Genomic DNA, 19547 nt, shown 5'->3' on the forward strand with positions numbered 1-19547 from the left:
AATGTAATTCTTTATGCTGAATATTTTTCAGGTAATTAAACTTTAATTATCTCTTGTGGTGGGTCCTGTATTTACTTCCTATCACCAAAATTTAAATTCCATTTTGCCATCAATTCTAGTATGATCTTTCTGTCATTCCTTACTTTTATTAGAATAATTATGCTTTAACTTTTCTTAACCGATTGTGGAGGAATTTGTATTTACTTTTAGTACTTTTTTTAAGTGTACGTTTGGACACTGCAACATTAAATTTTTACAAAACGGATTATTTAAATCCCCTTAGATAAATATAGTGTGTGATCTTTTAAAGCACAAAACCGATAGATTTTATTAATAATAAAAAAGTTATGGCATCTTGATTTTATATGGCTGTAGAAAATTTTAAGCTTCTATAATAATAACCATTGATTTTGTTTTTACATAGATTTAGAAAGTCAGCCCTTTTGCTAAGTCTGGATAGTTTATGCGTATCTCTGTGGTTCAGCTTATTTAGGCTATTAGATCCAGTGCCTCTATTTTTTTTTTTTTTTTTTTTTTTTTTGTACCAGGGATTGAACTGCTGAACCATATCCCCAGTCCATTTTTTATGTTTTATTTAGAGACAGGGTTTCACTAAGTTCCTGAGGCTGGCTTTGAACTCCCAGTCCTCCTGCTTCATCCTCCCGAGCCTCCAGTGCCTCTTTGTTGTCACATAATACCTAGTATTCTTTTAATATATGCCAAAATTTGTGAGGTGCAGTGGCACACACACACGTAATCCCAGCAACTTGGGAAGCCAAGGTAGGAAGATCACAAGTTTGAGGCCAACCTCAACAACTGAAGACACTCTCAAAATAAAAAATACGAAGGGCTGGTGATGTAATTCAGTGATAAAGTACCCCTGGGTTCAATCCTTAGCACAAAACGAAGGGAAAAAAAATTAACATGCCAAATTCTGTTCTTTGTTTTTTACATTTATTAACTTACTTGATTTTTACAAGGTATGTTGTAAGGTGAACCGTTCTGATCCTCATTGAGTATATGTGATGAAAATGAGGTACAGAGAGTGTAAGGAGTTGGCCTAACATCACACAGCTAGTAAGTAATGGAGCCAAAATTTAGACCATATCTGCTTTGCTTCTTTGGAAGAAAAAAAAAAAAGGTATTTTGCAGTAGCTGTTTATAATAGTTTACAAATTTAACTTTTTTGTACTAGCAGTTTTATTTATCTTTCTTTCTACTTAGGGGTGTCATCTAATGGACCAGGTGAAATATTAAACAAAGAAGAAATAAAAGTTGAAGGATTACATGTCAATGGACCAACAGGTGGAAATAAGAAACCACTTCATGCAGACATGGATACTAATGGTTATGAAACAGATAACCTAACCACTGATCCAAAACTTGCCCATATGACTGCAAGAAATGAAAATGATTTGGATGAAAAAAGTGAGAGACCTGCCAAAAGGCGAAGGGTAAACAGCAATGGAAAAGAAAGTCCAGGTTCTTCTGAATTTTTCCAAGAAGCAATATCACATGGAAAATTTGAAGAACTTGAAAACACAGATGACTAAATTTTAGGCCTATTTTACTTTATTTGGAAAAATTCTGGTGTGACTAAAATTTTCAGGGTTGATGGGTTACCTTAAAATTTTTTTATTTCCTACAAGCAATTGGTTAAAATTTGAAAATTTGAATTGAATCCTAACTTTTTAGGAAATAAGATTTTATAATTCTACCTTTTTCAAGATCTTTTTCTTCACAACTATCAGACCCTTTCAAGGATATAAAAATAATTTAGCAAATTTGAATGAAGTAAAGATATCAGTACCTTTTCATTTGATGTATTAATCATAAAATCTCACTACAAGGTAATTTTTCTTTAGTTTCATATGGAGGAATACCAGGAAAGAAAGGAAAAAAATAATAAGTTTAGAGTTCTGCTTAACATCAATTTTTCTGAGTTTCTTGAAATATCCTTATAACAGGCATTGTTTCTCCATATAAATTGAGTATCATTATTAAGGGAACCCTTATGAATCCTGAAAGTTATGCTAGCATGATTTTTTTATATATAGAAGTTTAAAATAAACCAAGTCAGGTTTGTATATGTAAAATTGTTGACATCAATGATGTCTTTCCATATTCTTATCTGGGCTTAAGAAATACATTCTGTATTTTTCCAGATTCTTTGTAGCCTTTGAAAGATTTTTACAGTACATATGTCTTGACTGAGCTGTCCTTTCTTAATACAAAAAAGCTTGTATAATTTTCTTAACTTGTACAGTTGGTAAACTTTTATGAGAGGAATTGATATCCTGAGTCTGTCAGCTTTCATTTTATTTTGCTGAGGTTTTTCTAATGAATTTTTAAGTGTTTATGTAGTTAACTAAGTCCTGTTTCTTATCCAGGTGGCAAAAGCCTTCATTAAGAATAGTGAAAATTTGTTTTTTTTTTTTCAAATTTCTTCTATGGACAAATAATTTGAGAATTCTGAAATTAAGCATGATGCTTAGATTGCACAGTTTGTTTTTTATTTGCTATAATTTTCAAAGTTATTTTTTAAGTAAAACAAAGGTTTAATGTCAGCTTAAATGTGTCATGCTGACTAGACTCCTGTTTAGTTATTTTTATATGCATTATAAAGTTTCCCGGTTTTGCATTAAATCAATAGAGGGGAAAAGGTTAAGTGATATTAATATATTGGCACACAAGGAGTAACTGTTGATAGGCAACAGTATTGATTTTATGAGAAAAATGATGGAGTTTGAAGAGTTTTCAGACCTTTGCAATATAAGCCAGTTTCCAGATAATGTTTTTCCAGAATGAAAATAAGATATATAGATAAAACCATTTCTCTGTGTGATGACAAATGGGATTATCCATCTGCATAGTCATGTAAGGGTGCCATTTTATTTTTAGTGCAAAATTCTTGTTAAGAAAATGTAGTTTTATACAGCTAATAGACCAACCTATATCCAGACTTTTATAAAAGATTATTAACTATTCTTTTCTCACACAGACATATCCCCAAATGCTTCTTCCAGTTCATTTTTAGCCATCAGTTCAAGAAGCCAATGCCTTTTAAAAATAAATCTTCAGTAGTCTTCTTTTTAATGACTCAATTGTCTAATGCAACTGAGTAGAGGTTTGCACTGAGAAATTGTCATTTAGGCCTTATCCCCCCCACAAAGTATTAGTAACATTTGTTCATACTGCTTCCTTTCACCAATATGAACAACTTTTTTCCCCAAACAGTGTTTAAAGCCACTTTACAACACTTGATGTCATATAATGTACATTCACTGTTGTTACATAAATATACAAGTAAATCAAGTTTTGGGTAGAAGTGTCAAGAAGCAATGAATTTTTTGTTGTTTTTGTTTGTTTTACCTAAAACATTAATTTATCCAGAATGATGGTAGTTTTAGCAGATGGTCACAATCCATTTTTAAACCAGATTTTATGAAATGAATCCAAAGCCTCCTAGCTCTTCGTCAAAGATGGTCTTTAGAATAGCAATGCTGTGCTTTTTTAAATGGTTGCAATATTAAGATGCCGTTTTCACCTTTTTTAAAAGATACATTTTGTTTGCTGGTTTGTGAAGTTCTTACAAACTTATTATAGGAATGTTTTAAGTAAATTCTCAGGCATGATTACAAATGCGGCACATGTATAAATGTTAGGAAAATTTTACTTTTCTTGTCTTTTTAAAATATGCATAATGAACATTCCACTATTATAATACATAATGTTCAGCTTTTATTAAATATTTAATTGTATTTTGTGTTTATACAGGCATTTCACACTTCTTCATAACACAGCCACTATAATTTGATAAGTCATTGCACTATTTAAAAATTTTTTAGTAATATCATGAATTTAATTTGCTTAAGATTTAGTACATTTCATAACTCTTGAACTCTCTGACAAACTGCATTGGGAAAAGAAGCCTTTGTTAGTAGTTACTTATCTCCCTACCCCACTCCCACCCCAGCAAAGCACTATCATTTTCGTTTGGTATTGTTTTATGATGTTTTCAGATAGAGTTCAGAATCTGCAACTCAGTTCAACACAAATATGTTGAGCTTTAAAATGTATCTGAAGTAATATTTAAATAGGCATTTAAAATTATGAATTAGATGTTTTTAAATTTATGCATAGTAATTTTGCACTGTAAAATATTTACCTTCTCCCATTCCCTTCTGTCATTTCTGAATATGCTTATTAAAATATTTTTTTAACATATTTGTGTACATAATGCTGTGTGAGTGATTTTCATTAGGTTTTAGTTACAGATTTTTAAATCTATATGATGATGCACATTATTTTACAATGCAAATATTTACAATCTCTTTCTTCCACTCCTATGCATATTGCACCGAGTAGTTTTTCAATGATTCTTGTTTTCTTTTACCTGATACCGGGTGATATATTTTTGTCCCCACCCACCCACCCAGAGATCCTTTAGTCCTAGAACCTCCATTCACCCTGTATCTCTTTCTCTGGACTATATAATTAAAAATAATTTATTCCTTTCTTTTGCAGTGGAGTTCACATCATATAATATTTTGCAAAATAAAACTTGTTTCTTCACAATATTTGCTTTGCTATCAGTGGATAATTGAGTGGGAACTTTGAATAAGTGAAGATTGACAAACTTCCATGGCAGTAGTTAGATGTGTGCTGATGTGCCAAGGGATTAAATACCAAATCAGAAATTTCTAAGGTTTTCCTAGCTATTATTCATAACATCAAAAATGCCACTGTAGAAAATCATCAGGAGCAATAGGAATTTTCAGATTTTAATCTTCTATCTCACTGAAAAGGACTTTTTCTAATACATGTTTACTGTAAACTTCTTTATTATGCACTCTTAAGATTGTCTGGATCTGGGGCTGGAGTTGTGGCTGAGCGGTAGAGCACTCGCCTAGCACGTTGAGACCCTGGGTTCTATCCTCAGCACTACATAAAAATAAATAAATAAAATAAATGTATTGTGTCAACTACAACTAAAAAATACTTATAAAAAAAAAAAAAAAAAGATTGGATCTGCTGGCTATGGTGTCTTACACCTGTAATCTCAGCAACTCTGAAGCTTAGCCCTTGGATTATAAATTCGAGGCCAGCATCAGTAATTTAGTGAGGTACTGGACAACTTAGATGCTGTCTCAAAAAGGGGGCGGGGGGACTTGGGACTGTAGCTCAGTAGTACTAAAGTACCCCTGAGTTTAATCCCTAATACTATCCCCTGTTTGCCCCCCAAAAAAATATTTTTTGGTGTGTAAATCGTTGGGCATGGAGTTTTTCCCTTTCTGAATATGATGTTTTCTCATAGCTTGTCTATATACTGGCTCATATGACTTATTTGGGATGTATAAGGTACTTTAAATATTTTTTTTTTTCTGAGTAAGAAGTAGTTTGAATATACTGAAGGAAGGTTCATATTTAAATGCTAGCAGTGACAAGTTTTCTTTGTGTTTACAGACATGTACTTTATTATCCTGCATATATTTGGGCTTGTAAAGAAGAAAAGAGATCTGGGCCCTGAATTGGGAATGGTTTCTTCCAGAAACTGAACATCAAGCAGATTATATCAGAGTGATCTGAACCATTTTAAATTCCTGACCAGGAAATCTAGGGTTAGAGTAAGAATTTATTCAAAATAGAAACTCTTCAGTACCTTAGTCCTGAGCTTGTCACCAGCTGAGCACTATTCTTGTCACTAGTTGGACTTTTGCCAAGTGAACATGAAAAACCAGTTCTGGTATAAGGAGCTAATAGTGATAACAGTCATTCAGAGTATGCGCTTTTGAATTTATTATTTTAAAAATACTCTATCAGGCATGTGTGAGGCCCTGGGTTCTATCCCCAGTTCCACAAAAACAAAAACCTCCATTACGTCCCTCTGAGCACATGTACATACATACATATTTTAGATGATGGAAATTTATTTGGGTGGCTGCTGGTCATGACCTTTCAAACAGCCTAAATTGGGAGCTTCATGAGCTGCTTTGCTGTATGGTGTCTTCTGCTGTGTTATCTGCATTTGCCTCTAGTGTTTAAGTGACAGTTCTTTGCATTTTAAAAAGCATATTAATACCTGCAAAACTCATAGGTGGCCAGTGCAAGTACCAAGCCAAAGAGAATGACACAGCTTACTGTTGTGTCAGATATACCTGTGGCTGAAAAGAGCAGGATGACCCCATTTTTTGTGAAATGGACATATTTTTTCCATTACGTACGCATAGGGAAATAAGTCATATGCCAAAAGCAATAGTTACTTCCAAATTGTGGAATTACTGTGGTCAAACACCCTTAGTCTTCTGTTACAGCATGTGTCACAGATGCCCTTTTGGTTTTACAGGATTCTTTTCCCTATCTGGCAGTATGCCTCTTGAAAACAAAGCATCTGCTCGTCAAACAAGTTAGATTTTTCAATTGACCTGTGAACATTTGTCTCACCTGCTCTAAAAGGCAAGCAAGCCTACCTTTGGCTACTTTCTCCTATTTCCCTGTGCCTTTGGGAATAAATCCTGAGCTGTACTTTGTATTGCCCCCATTTCTTCTCACTTGCACTGAGAATAAAAGGGTATCTTTTTTTATTCTACTTAACTGTACATCGCAATGCATTTTGACAAATCATACATAAATGGAGTATACTTTCCCATTAGTCTGGTTGTACATGATGCAGAGTTCCACAGGCCAAGTAAACATACATGCACATAGGGTGGTAATAGCCAATTCATTCTATTATTATTACCCCCATACCCCCTACCCCCTTTTAACTTCCCTCTAATTCAAAGTATCTATTCTTCCCTACCCACCCTCCTCCCCCCATTGGGAATTAGCATCTGCATGTCAGAGAAAACATTGGCCTTTGGTTTGGGGGGATCGGCTTATTTGACTTAGCATAATATTCTACAGTTCCATCCATTTACTGGCAAGTGCCATGATTTCATTCTTCTACCATTGTGTGTATATACCACAATTTCTTTATCCATTCATCTGTTGAAGGGCACCTAGGTTAGCTCCATAGTTTAGCTATTGTGAATTGAGCTGCTATAAACACTGATGTGGCTGTGTCACTGTAACATGCTGATTTTATTTAATATGCTGATTTTAATATGCTGGGTATAAAATGAGAAGTGGGATAGCTGGGTCAAATAGTGGTTCCATTCCAAGTTTTTCTGAGCAATCTCCATATTGTTTTCCAGAGTGGTTGTTCCAATTTGCAGTCCCGTCAGCAATGTTTGAGTGTGCCTTTAAAAGGTGCATTTTCATCTAGGCACAGTAGTATTAACCCCATTGCTGGTAAAGCAACTTTTTTTGGAAGTTTAGAAAACCTTTCTTTCCTTAGATGGCTCTCAGAGTAACAGCACCTCCCATTGGTTGTGTGCTTCTATACATCACCCCCTAGATTACACACAGGTCCAAGTCCAGTTCTGTGGCTTGAATAATAAGACTAGTATTCAAGTGGGGACAATCTGTTTCTTTTAGAGATTATATTTCTTGTTACAAATTTGAAAAGTGTTTCTGAACCACTGTCATTTTCTGTCCATGTTGATGTTCATGAGGTAGATCCTGTAGCCAGCAATAGAATTAATTTAATGCTTTGAGCCAAGCTAATATCTGTCAGTACTTCTAAATACTCTTCTTTGCAAACTCCTCCAAGCCTGGCCTTGCATCTCCTTATCTCCAACAATACCTCCTACTGTGTTTCAACCAAAGGAGTGCCTAAAATATGTGTTTTGTTCCTCCTGTTCAACCTACAGTCTTCATTCCTTCATTTCTTTCTTCCTCCCTCTCCCTCCCTTTCTTTCTTTGTAAGAAAGAAAGGGAGGGAGAGGGGTTGAATCCAAGGGTATTCTACAACCTACATTCTTGACCCTCGTAATTTTTAGACAGAGTCTTACACTAAGTTGTCCAGGCTGCCCTCAAACATGTATCCTCCTCCCTCTGCCTCCTGAGTCACTGAGGTTACAGGTGTGTGCTGCAATGCCCAGCATTTACAGGCTTTTTATTTTGTCACACCATCCTTTTTTTTTTTTAATCTCCACTCATCCACATTCAGCCATGTTTAAGATATCTTATCTGATAAGATATCTTAATGTGGTAAACAAAACCGCTAAACTTAGTAAAATAAGGATGATACCTGCCAGGCCAGTATCACATAGCTTTTAAGACTATGAGATCACACAGAGGAAATCTCTTGTCCCTGTGAGTGCTGAATAAAGGTAATAGGACAGGTCTACAATCTCTTATCCAAAACTCCTGTGACCAGAATTTTATAGAGAAGAAATTTTTTAAAATAACGACAACAAGATGTCTGAAACAGAACCCTATGGTCAAACACGCTTAGGTCCACACTAAAATATATTTAGACAAATTTCAGATCAGACTTTGATGTCAAACATAGGCAACAACCCAAGAAGGCAACTTGGTTTTCAGAGCCCTGTGTATTTTCATAATTGCAAACTTTTAGTAGCTGTTTTAGTCAGCTTTCTGTTGCTGTGATCAAAATACCTACTAACGATTTACAGGAGGAAAAGCTTGTTTGGGGCTCATGCTTTCAGAGGTGCAATTCATGGTCAGCTGACTCCCTTGTTCTGGGCCAAAGAGAGGCAGAAGAGCAAAAGTTGCTCAGTTCATGGCCATCAGAAGCAGAGACAGAGCAAGGAGCCAGGGACAAAATATATTCCCCAAGAGCAATCCCCCAATGACCTACTTCCTCTAGCCATGCCCCATCTTGTCTACAGCTACCACCCAGTAGTCCATTCGAATTATCAATCCATTTAATTGACTAAATCCACATATTTACAGCTCTCGTAATATCATTTCACCTCTGAACATTTACTTGCATTGTCACATGAGCTGTCGCTCATACCCAAATCATAAAAGTAGCCTCCAGATTTCTGCTAGCATTCAGTTGGCAATTTCTTGGAACTGTCTTTACTTTCTATGTGAGTGACAAAGATGCAAAAAAACTAGCAGGTGTGCTTTGACATGTACAGCAGCTACAACAGAATCTTGCACTCTCTGACCTTTCTGCAGGGCCAACAGGAATACTGTAAACAGCCTGTGAAGTCGAGATGTGGCCCTCTGGAGCCCCATAGCAGTCCTTTCATTTTATAGAAGGGAAAAATCTAAGGCCTAAAATGAAAAAAAAAAAAAAAAAAAAAAAACAGCCTTGTCCAAGGTTCAATAACCTTAGACTCAGCTTCTTAGACACTCAAATCCCCCTATCGTTTTTCCTTCCCAGCACTTAATAGTTTACATGTATTCATGGCTAGGGACATGTGCTCAGCCCTTGCCCAATAAGTACCTATGGCAAGGGAACGGGGTACCATTAGCAGCTCTGTCACTGTGGCTATGCAATTCAGTCTTCATCCTAAAATGGCAGCTCTCTCGAATCATTTGGCTAGATGAGCTGTGGAAGAGTCATTTCCTCAAAAGGAACATGTGCTAGTCAGAGAAGGATAATTACGGATATAAAACATGGCAAAGGTCTACATTATTAAGTGGTCGTTGTTACAAGCACTGCGCTGAACACGTGTTTCTAAACCAATCTTCACAACAGTGTTTCCAAATGAGGAAAACTGAGCTATGAGGAGAAGTTGAAAAATTCTTTCCAGTGATCTGAATTTTGTTCACCTATTTTCCTAAGTCTTTGTGTTCATATAAGTGTATTGTAGGATAGAAAAACCTGCTGCTTGCAATCAAACCACTGTCCTAGCTCTTTCCCCACAAGTCTGAGTCCTAGAGAAAGGAAATTCCCTCAAGATGGATGCAGGGGAAGATGAACATAAATCAGTATGCTCTGAGAATAGCAGGGATGTGAACCTCGCTCTATTGAGACATAAGAGGAATGGGGTGTAAGACAGGCTGGACTCCAGGCACTGAACTTCAGTTATAGAAACTACTACTCAGGCCAAAATTAAGGATCTGCAGTGCTGTATGTCTTTAAAGGACACCTCAGGGTCCATTGCTATGGAGTTCAACAGTGACTATGATGGAATGAAGACAACAAAGTCCCTCTTGTATTTTCCAGGGACCAGACTATTTCCCTGGATCTTGTATAACTTCAGGGAAGGACTGAAATTGAACCCCCTGTTAGGTGGCCCACACTGGGGACTCAGATTTAATTTGATTTATAAAAATAAGTAATATGACATTTTTTTCATAAACATTACATTTCCCTGCTTGTTCTAAGCAGCTTCATCATCACTTAAAAATGACAAAAAAAAAAAAAAAAAAAAACAGACTTCATTGTCACCTGTTAATTCTACCTCAGAAAATAATTTAAATCCTTTTTGTCTTCTGTGCTTTCACGACTACACTTTAGGACCTCTCACTTGGAAAGCAGACTTTTCTATCTGGGACACTTAGTTCCAGTCCTGCCCTTCCATGCTCCCCAGCCCCACCCAGCAGCACACGGCATTCCTGGTGATTCTGTTACAATGCAGATCTGATCTGGAACAGTTCCTCAACTTAGTCACACAGGTAGCCAGAGAGCCAAATCTTCCTGGCAGATTTTGTGTTGTTGTTGTTGTTTTATTTCAATTCCTTTGAACAGGTGTGCAACCATAAATCCTACCACTCACTCACTATTGTATTTATTGACTGCACTCATTTGGATCCACACTCCTGCCTGCACCTGTGAGGCATTTAACCTTGCCAATCTCTGACTTCAGTGTACAACCCAAATACTGTGTTTGGTTTAATCTTTCTAAAATACAAGTGAGGATCTGTTTCTTTCTTGCTGTGCTCTAAAAAATGTAGCTTTTAATCAACTACTGTTTAGAATTTTCATTAAGCAAATATTTATAGTGTATCAGCGTGCAAAGCACTGTTCTAGGTGTTGGGGATAACCCAAAGAACAATCAGACTCAAATCTCTGCCTTCATAAAGCTTAAATTTGGTTAGAGACAAGTGCTATGGAGATAATGCAAGGGAGGAGGGAGGAGAACAGGGATTGTGGCAAAAGCAGGTTGCCATTTCACTTGGTGTGTGTGTGTGTGTGTGTGTGTGTGTGTGTGTGTGTGTGTGATGAAACCCAGACCAAGGGCAATTGTTTTTCTGCCAGTGCTGGGGATGGAACTCGGCCTCATGAATGCTAGGCAAGTGTTCTACACTAAGCTAAACTTACCAGGCTGGTCAGGGAAGACCCGCAGGAAGGAGAGCGTGCACCCTAAAGACACCAAGGGAGGATGCATTCCAGACAGGGAGAAGAAGGTAGTGGAGGCCCCAGAACATTGGGCTGTCTCCTTCAATACCTTCTTAAGTTTTAGTTTTGCTTCAGAATTCACCCCAAATGCCATTTCCATAGGAAAGAATGAAATTCTCCCATATGTTCTTAGATATAGCTCAGATACACGTTCATGATTTTTGCATCATTTGTAAACACCATCCTCAAAAATATTCACTGAAGAAGATGGCGGCGAAGGGAGTGCATCACCCCTGTGTACCGCGTCACTGTGCAGGAGAATGACGAGTTAGAACGGCTAAAAGCTATCTTGTTAGGAATTTCCAGCAAAATTGGGGTGCTCCAAAACCTAGAGGAAGGACTTCCATCACACGAGGATCAGCTACGGGGGCTCAAACGTGAGAGATTTGTCCGCACGGAGGGTCACGCTGCTTATTCAGCAAATTGCCCCGCAGCTAGAGTCTGTGGCGAGCGCTGGGAAACATCGAGATAGCAATGCAAAGATACAGCGCTGCGGATTCTGCGGGCTCCTGCCGGCTGTGCACTCACTGTGCTCAGTGCTGAATTCTGGGTTTGAGACGGGGGAAGGAAGCGGTCCAATTCGGTTCTCCACACCAGTCAGACCACAGAGGGAGCCAGTGGCCACCATCTTGGAGAGCTGACGTCACCATCCCTGTTTTCGACTGATCGCAGCTCATTCAGCTATACAACAGGTAATTTCAGGCTGCCATTCGCCTGCGTCTCGCAGACAAATTACTCAGGCTCAGTGCTAAAGAACCCGCGGAAACTGCTTCTTGGAGCCTTCTCCTAAAAGAATATACACCGAGCCCAGAGCGGCCGAATTCCGGCTCCCGGAATTGCTCTGGCCCAGGGCTAAAGATCCCGCGGAAACTGCTTCTTGGTCCGGGTCCTGCTGAATACTGTGGAGGTAAATACCAACCGAGCCTTCATAGGCAGTGGCAACAGGATTGAGACGGGGCTTGTGAGGGCTGGTCAGGACCCACCCGTTGCTTTGGTCACCCGGCAAAGGGAATGAAATGCTGCCATTCGCATGGGATACCAACATGGCAGAGATCTGATGTCATCAGAAAGTGGCGGAGGAGATAACTTCATCGATACCAGCGGCGACAGAAACAGTTGGTCTCCTGGTAAAGAAAGTGAGTCACAAACACCCGAGTCACTCTCACTTTGTCATCAAGCCAGAGGGGCAGAGCAGAGCCACCGCCCGCACCCAGAACAGGCCCAGCAACCCGCCGGCGTGGTAGTCACGTCACCCCAACTGGAGTAGGGGCAGAGCAGAGCCACCACCCGCACCAACAAGGTAGGCAGACCTGCGACCGACCGGCAGAACAGGCCCAGCAGCCCGTCAGCGTGGTAGACAGATCACCCCAATTGGAGGAGGAGCACAGCCGTAGCCCGCCCCTGCAAGGGAGACTTTTCAACTATACAAGAGCAATATAAATATATAGGGGGAAAATTTCAATAACACAACAGTTTCACCAAGCAGAAAGAAACGCGAGCAGTATGAAAAGACAAGGAAAGAAAGGACCACAAGCAATGCAGGTCAACTCAACTTTAGAAGAGGTAATAGCTGCAGCAGATGGAATGTCAGATAAAGAATTCAGGATATACATGCTTCAGATGATCTGGAGTCTCAAGGAAGACATTAGACAGCAAAATCAGACAATGAAAGATCACTTCGACAATGAATTACATAAACAAATCCAAGAAGCAAAAGATCAACTATACAGGGAGATAGAGGTTATAAAACACAAAGAAACAGAAATCCTAGAAATGCAGGAAGCAATAAATCAACTTAAAAACTCAATTGAGAATACTACCAGCAGAGTAGAACACTTAGAAGATAGAACATCAGACAATGAAGACAAAGTATTTCAACTTCAAAAGAACATAGACAGCTCAGCAAGACTGTTAAGAAACCATGAACAGAACATCCAAGAAATATGGGATAACATAAAGAGACCAAACTTAAGAGTCATTGGAATACAGGAAGGTATAGAGGTCCAAACCAAAGGAATGAGCAATCTATTCAATGAAATAATACGAGAAAACTTCCCAGACTTGAAGAATGAGACAGAATCCCAAATCCTAGAAGCCTACAGGACGCCGAATGTGCAAAATCATAAGAGATCCACACCTAGACACATTATAATGAAGATGCCCAACATACAGAATCAGGAGAGAATTTTAAAAGCTACAAGAGAAAGGAAGCAGATTACATTTAGGGGTAAGCCAATCAGGATAACAGCTGATCTTTCAACACAGACTCTGAAAGCTAGAAGATCCTGGAATAACATATTTCAAACACTGAAAGAAAATGGGTTCCAACCAAGAATTGTGTATCCAGCGAAATTAAGCTTCAGGATGGAAGATGAAATTAAAACCTTCCACGATAAACAAAAGTTAAAAGAATTTGCAGCTAGAAAACCACCTCTTCAAAACATCCTCGGCAAACATTACAGGAAGAGGAAATGGAAAATAACAATGAAAACCAAGAGTGGGAGGTAGGACAGTAAAGGGGGGGAAAATAATAAAAGAGGAAAACAAACCATGTTTAGTAACATAAATAAACAAATATGGCTGGAAGAACAACCCATATCTCAATAACAACCCTAAATGTTAATGGCTTAAACTCACCAATTAAGAGACACAGGCTAGTAGAATGGATCACAAAACAAGACCCAACAATATGCTGCCTACAGGAGACACATTTGATAGGAAAAGACATACATAGACTGAAGGTGAAAGGTTGGGAAAAATCATATCACTCATATGGACTTCGGAAACAAGCAGGAGTGTCCATACTCATATCAAATAAAATAGATTTCAAGCCAAAGTTAATCAAAAGGGATAAAGAGGGACACTACATACTGCTCAAGGGAACCATACACCAACAAGACATAACAATCATAAATATATATGCCCCAAACAATGGTGCAGCTATGTTCATCAAACAAACTCTTCTCAAATTCAAGAGTCTAATAGACCACCATACAATAATCATGGGAGACTTCAACACACCTCTCTCACAACTGGACAGATCTTCCAAACAAAAGTTGAATAAGGAAACTATAGAACTCAATAACACAATTAATAACCTAGACTTAATTGACATATATAGAATATACCACCCAACATCAAGCAGTTACACTTTTTTCTCAGCAGCACATGGATCCTTCTCAAAAATAGATCATATATTATGTCACAGGGCAACTCTTAGACAATATAAAGGAGTAGAGATAATACCATGCATCTTATCTGATCATAATGGAATAAAACTGAAAATCAACGATAAAAGAAGGAAGGAAAAATCATGCATCACTTGGAGAATGAACAATAGGTTACTGAATGATCAATGGGTTATAGAAGACATCAAGGAGGAAATTAAAAAATTCTTAGAGATAAATGAAAACACAGACACAACATATCGGAATCTATGGGACACATTGAAAGCAGTTTTAAGAGGAAAATTCATTGCTTGGGAGTTCATTCCTTAAAAAAAGAAAAAACCAACAAATAAATGATCTCATACTTCATCTCAAAATCCTAGAAAAAGAAGACCAAAACAAAAGCAAAAGAAGTAGAAGGCAAGAAATAATTAAAATCAGAGCTGAAATTAAAGAAATCAAAACAAAAGAAACAATTGAAAAAACTGACAAAACTAAAAGTTGGTTCTTCGAAAAAATAAATAAAATCGACAGACCCTTAGCCATGCTAACAAAGAGGAGAGAGAACTCAAATTACTAGCATACGGGATGAAAAAGGCAATATCACAACAGACACTTCAGAAATACAGAAGATAATCAGAAATTATTTTGAATCCTTATACTCCAATATAATAGAAGATAGTGAAGGCATCGATAAATTTCTTAAGTCATATGATCTGCCCATATTGAGTCAGGAAGATATAGACAACCTAAACAGACCAATATCAATTGAGGAAATAGAAGAAACCATCAAAAGACTACCAACTAAGAAAAGCCCAGGACCTGATGGGTATACAGCACAGTTTTACAAAACCTTTAAAGAGGAACTAATACCAATACTTTTCAAGGTATTTCAGGAAATAGAAAAAGAGGGAGAACTTCCAAATTCATTCTACGAGGCCAACATCACCCTGATTCCTAAACCAGACAAAGACACTTCAAAGAAAGAAAACTACAGACCAATATCTCTAATGAACCTAGATGCAAAAATCCTCAATAAAATTCTGGCGAATCGGATACAAAAACATATCAAAAAAATAGTGCACCATGATCAAGTAGGATTCATCCCTGGGATGCAAGGCTGGTTCAATATACGGAAATCAATAAATGTTATTCATCACATCAATAGACTTAAAAGTAAGAACCATATGATCATCTCGATAGATGCGGAAAAAGCATTCGACAAAGTACAGCATCCCTTTATGTTCAAAACTCTAGAAAAACTAGGGATAACAGGAACATACCTCAATATTGTAAAAGCAATCTATGCTAAGCCTCAGGCTAGCATTATTCTGAATGGAGAAAAATTGAAGGCATTCTCTCTAAAATCTGGAACAAGACAGGGATGCCCTCTCTCACCACTTCTGTTCAACATAGTTCTCGAAACACTGGCCAGAGCAATTAGACAGACGAAAGAAATTAAAGGCATGAAAATAGGAAAAGAAGAACTTAAATTATCACTATTTGCAGGAGACATGATTCTATACCTAGCAGACCCAAAAGAGTCTACAAAGAAACTATTAGAGCTAATAAATGAATTCAGCAAAGTGGCAGGATATAAAATCAACACGCATAAATCAAAGGCATTCCTGTATATCAGCGACAAATTCTCTGAAATGGAAATGAGGACAACCACTCCATTCACAATATCCTCAAAAAAAAAAAATAAAATACTGGGGAATCAACCTAACAAAAGAGGTGAAAGACTTATACAATGAAAACTACAGAACCTTAAAGAGAGAAATAGAAGAAGATCTTAGAAGATGGAAAAATATACCCTGTTCAGGGATACGCAGAACTAACATCATCAAAATGGCAATATTACCAAAAGTTCTCTATAGGTTTAATGCAATGCCAATCAAAATCCCAACGGCATTTCTTGTAGAAATAGAGAAAGCCATCATGAAATTCATAAGGAAAAATAAAAGACCCAGAATAGCAAAAACAATGCTAAGCAGGAAGTGTGAATCAGGCGGTATAGCGATACCAGACTTCAAACTATACTACAGAGCAATAGTAACAAAAACAGCATGGTACTGGTACCAAAACAGGCAGGTGGACCAATGGTACAGAATAGAGGACACAGAAACCAATCCACAAAACTACAACTATCTTATATTTGATAAAGGGGCTAAAAGCATGCAATGGAGGAAGGATAGCATCTTCAACAAATGGTGCTGGGAAAACTGGAAATCCATATGCAACAAAATGAAACTGAATCCCTTTCTCTCGCCATGCCCAAAAGTTAACTCAAAATGGATCAAGGAGCTTGATATCAAATCAGAGACGCGCCGTCTGATAGAAGAAAAAGTTGGCTATGATTTACATACTGTGGGGTCGGGCTCCAAATTCCTCAATAGGACACCCATAGCACAAGAGTTAATAACTAGAATCAACAAATGGGACTTACTCAAACTAAAAAGTTTTTTCTCAGCAAAAGAAACAATAAGAGAGGTAAATAGGGAGCCTACATCCTGGGAACAAATCTTTACTCCTCACACTTCAGATAGAGCCCTAATATCCAGAGTATACAAAGAACTCAAAAAATTAAACAATAAGAAAACAAATAACCCAATCAACAAATGGATCAAGGACCTGAACAGACACTTCTCAGAGGAGGACATACAATCAATCAACAAGTACATGAAAAAATGCTCACCATCTCTAGCTGTCAGAGAAATGCAAATCAAAACCATCCTAAGATACCATCTCACTCCAGTAAGATTGGCAGCCATTATGAAGTCAAACAACAAGTGCTGGCGAGGATGTGGGGAACAGAGTACACTTGTACATTGCTGGTGGGACTGCAAATTGGTGCAGCCAATTTGGAAAGCAGTATGGAGATTTCTTGGAACCACCATTTGACCCAGCTATTCCCCTTCTCGGTCTATTCCCTAAAGACCTAAAAAGAGCATGCTACAGGGATACTGCTACATCGATGTTCATAGCAGCACAATTCACAATAGCAAGACTGCGGAACCAACCTAGATGCCCTTCAATAGACAAATGGATAAAAAAAATGTGGCATTTATACACAATGGAGTATTACTCTGCATTAAAAAATGACAAAATCATAGAATTTGCAGGGAAATGGATGGCATTAGAGCAGATTATGCTAAGTGAAGCTAGCCAATCCCTAAAAAACAAATACCAAATGTCTTCTTTGATATAAGGAGAGTGACTAAGAACAGAGTAGGGACGAAGAGCATGAGAAGAAGATTAACATTAAACAGGGATGAGAGGTGGGAGGGAAAGGGAGAGAGAAGGGAAATTGCATGGAAATGGAAGGAGACCTTCAGGGTTATACAAAATTACATACAAGAGGAAGTGAGGGGAAAGGGAAAAAAATACAAGGGGGAGAAATGAATTACAGTAGAGGGGGTAGAGGGGAGGGGAGGGTAGGGGGGATAGTAGAGGATAGGAAAGGCAGCAGAATACAACAGACACTAGTATGGCAATATGTAAATCAATGGATGTGTAACTGATGTGATTCTGCAATCTGTATACGGGGTAAAAATGGGAGTTCATAACCCACTTGAATCAAAGTGTGAAATATGATATATCAAGAACTATGTAATGTTTTGAACAACCAACAATAAAAATTAAAAAAAAAATATTCATTGAAAAAATAAATAAGGATAAGCTAACATAAGACATTCTTAAATAAATCCTACTATTGAATTTTTTTAACATAGGAATATAACCTGGAATGTACTCTAAGGGTTTTGGAATCAAAGTCCGGATTTAAATTTCTCGGGTGAAGCTGAACAAATCTCTTAGCCTTTTTAATCCCTCTGTATTTCAGTAAACTAGAGTAAGGACCAAATACCACAAAAAGCATGTTTTAGGGCTAACCCAGTGAAAGAACATAGTTGGCCCTCCTTCCCTCTAAGCAAACGATTTATGCCCTAAGGACAACTATTGCCACAAGAGGGCGCCATTAAAACATCTGGAAAGGAATGGCTGCCTTCTCTGATTCAACCAATTGCCAGTTTATGCTTAAGCTTTACATCTATGGGGTATGAACACTAAATGAATGGCATCTGATAAGCATGTACCATTAAGCCTACTAAAGGTGCACTAGAAGAATTAAGAATCTGGCATGATTTGTGAAGAACAAAGATGTATGAAGTCAGTGAAGTCAGACTGATGAGGTTTGAGTTTCACAACCACAAAGACAACTGTACCTCCCTGAACTTTATCTATAAAATGTGGTTATGACTTGATGGTTGGATGGACAAATGGATAAACTTCCCACTCACGCCTTCCCAAACTATGGGTACTTGGCAACTGCCCACCTCTGGTGGGTACATAACATTACCAGCTCTGTTCTGCTCTTCTCAGCAGTGCTTTGTCTAGTGTTCCCCCATAAATTACTTACAAGAAACCAGCAAAGGCTAAATTGAAAAAAAAAAAAAAAGTATCTTTAACAAATTAGAAAAAAAAAAAGCCAAACTAGAGATTTTTAAAAGTTGATTGAAATGCATGCCTTTAGAACAATCTCTTCAACAAAAGTGAGTATATCCACATGCAAAAGCGTAAAGTAGGGCCCCTACTTGACACCACATACAAAACTTAAAATGTGCTGAAAGCTATAGCCAAGTAGGAATGACGCATGGCATTTTGGGTTGAAAGGTGACCCTGCTCAGGGATTAGGGCGGCTCCAGGTTTAGGGTGGATCCTGCTGGGAATAGGGGTATCCTGCTGCCTCAGGCGCCCGCTCCTTTGGAGTTCCCCTTGAGTTCTGAGAGAATTGGTGCGCGAAGCCCGATGTAGGCAGTGTATTCCCAGGTAGTGTGGGTAGAGTGTTGGTGAGAGTTCGGGAATAAAGAGTTGCTGTTTGAATCTACAAGGCTTTGTGGTGGCTCGGTTATTTTGTGCCCAGCCAGACTGCGGCAAAAATGTGTCCAAGACCTAAACATAAGACCTAAAGTTACAAAAATTTTAGAACAAAACATGAAAAGCTTCATGACACAGGGTTTAGCAATGATTTCTTAGTTATGCTACCAAAAGCACAGACAAGTAAAAGTAGATAAAATGGACTACATCAAAATCTGTGCATCAAAGGATATAATCAACAGTGAAAAGGCAACTTATGGAATGGGAGGCGTTTGCAAATAATATATCTGATTAGG

At 37.8% G+C, this 19547-nt stretch overlaps 1 protein-coding gene across 6 annotated transcripts in view; it reads left to right on the forward strand.

Annotated features, from left to right (window-relative positions):
- Positions 1-4227, forward strand: part of Mier1 (MIER1 transcriptional regulator) — a 64148-nt gene extending 59921 nt beyond the window's left edge. For all 6 annotated transcript variants that reach the window (XM_027949498.3, XM_027949493.3, XM_027949496.3 and 3 more), the window contains one exon: positions 1225-4227. In XM_027949498.3, coding sequence (XP_027805299.3) covers positions 1225-1553 — 329 coding nt within the window. In that variant the 3' untranslated portion in view covers positions 1554-4227. The remainder of the gene's footprint in view (positions 1-1224) is intronic.
- The last annotated feature ends 15320 nt before the right edge of the window (positions 4228-19547 follow it).

The sequence above is a fragment of the Marmota flaviventris genome, chromosome 10, assembly GCF_047511675.1.
Source record: "Marmota flaviventris isolate mMarFla1 chromosome 10, mMarFla1.hap1, whole genome shotgun sequence".
NCBI classification, from domain to species: domain Eukaryota; kingdom Metazoa; phylum Chordata; class Mammalia; order Rodentia; family Sciuridae; genus Marmota; species Marmota flaviventris.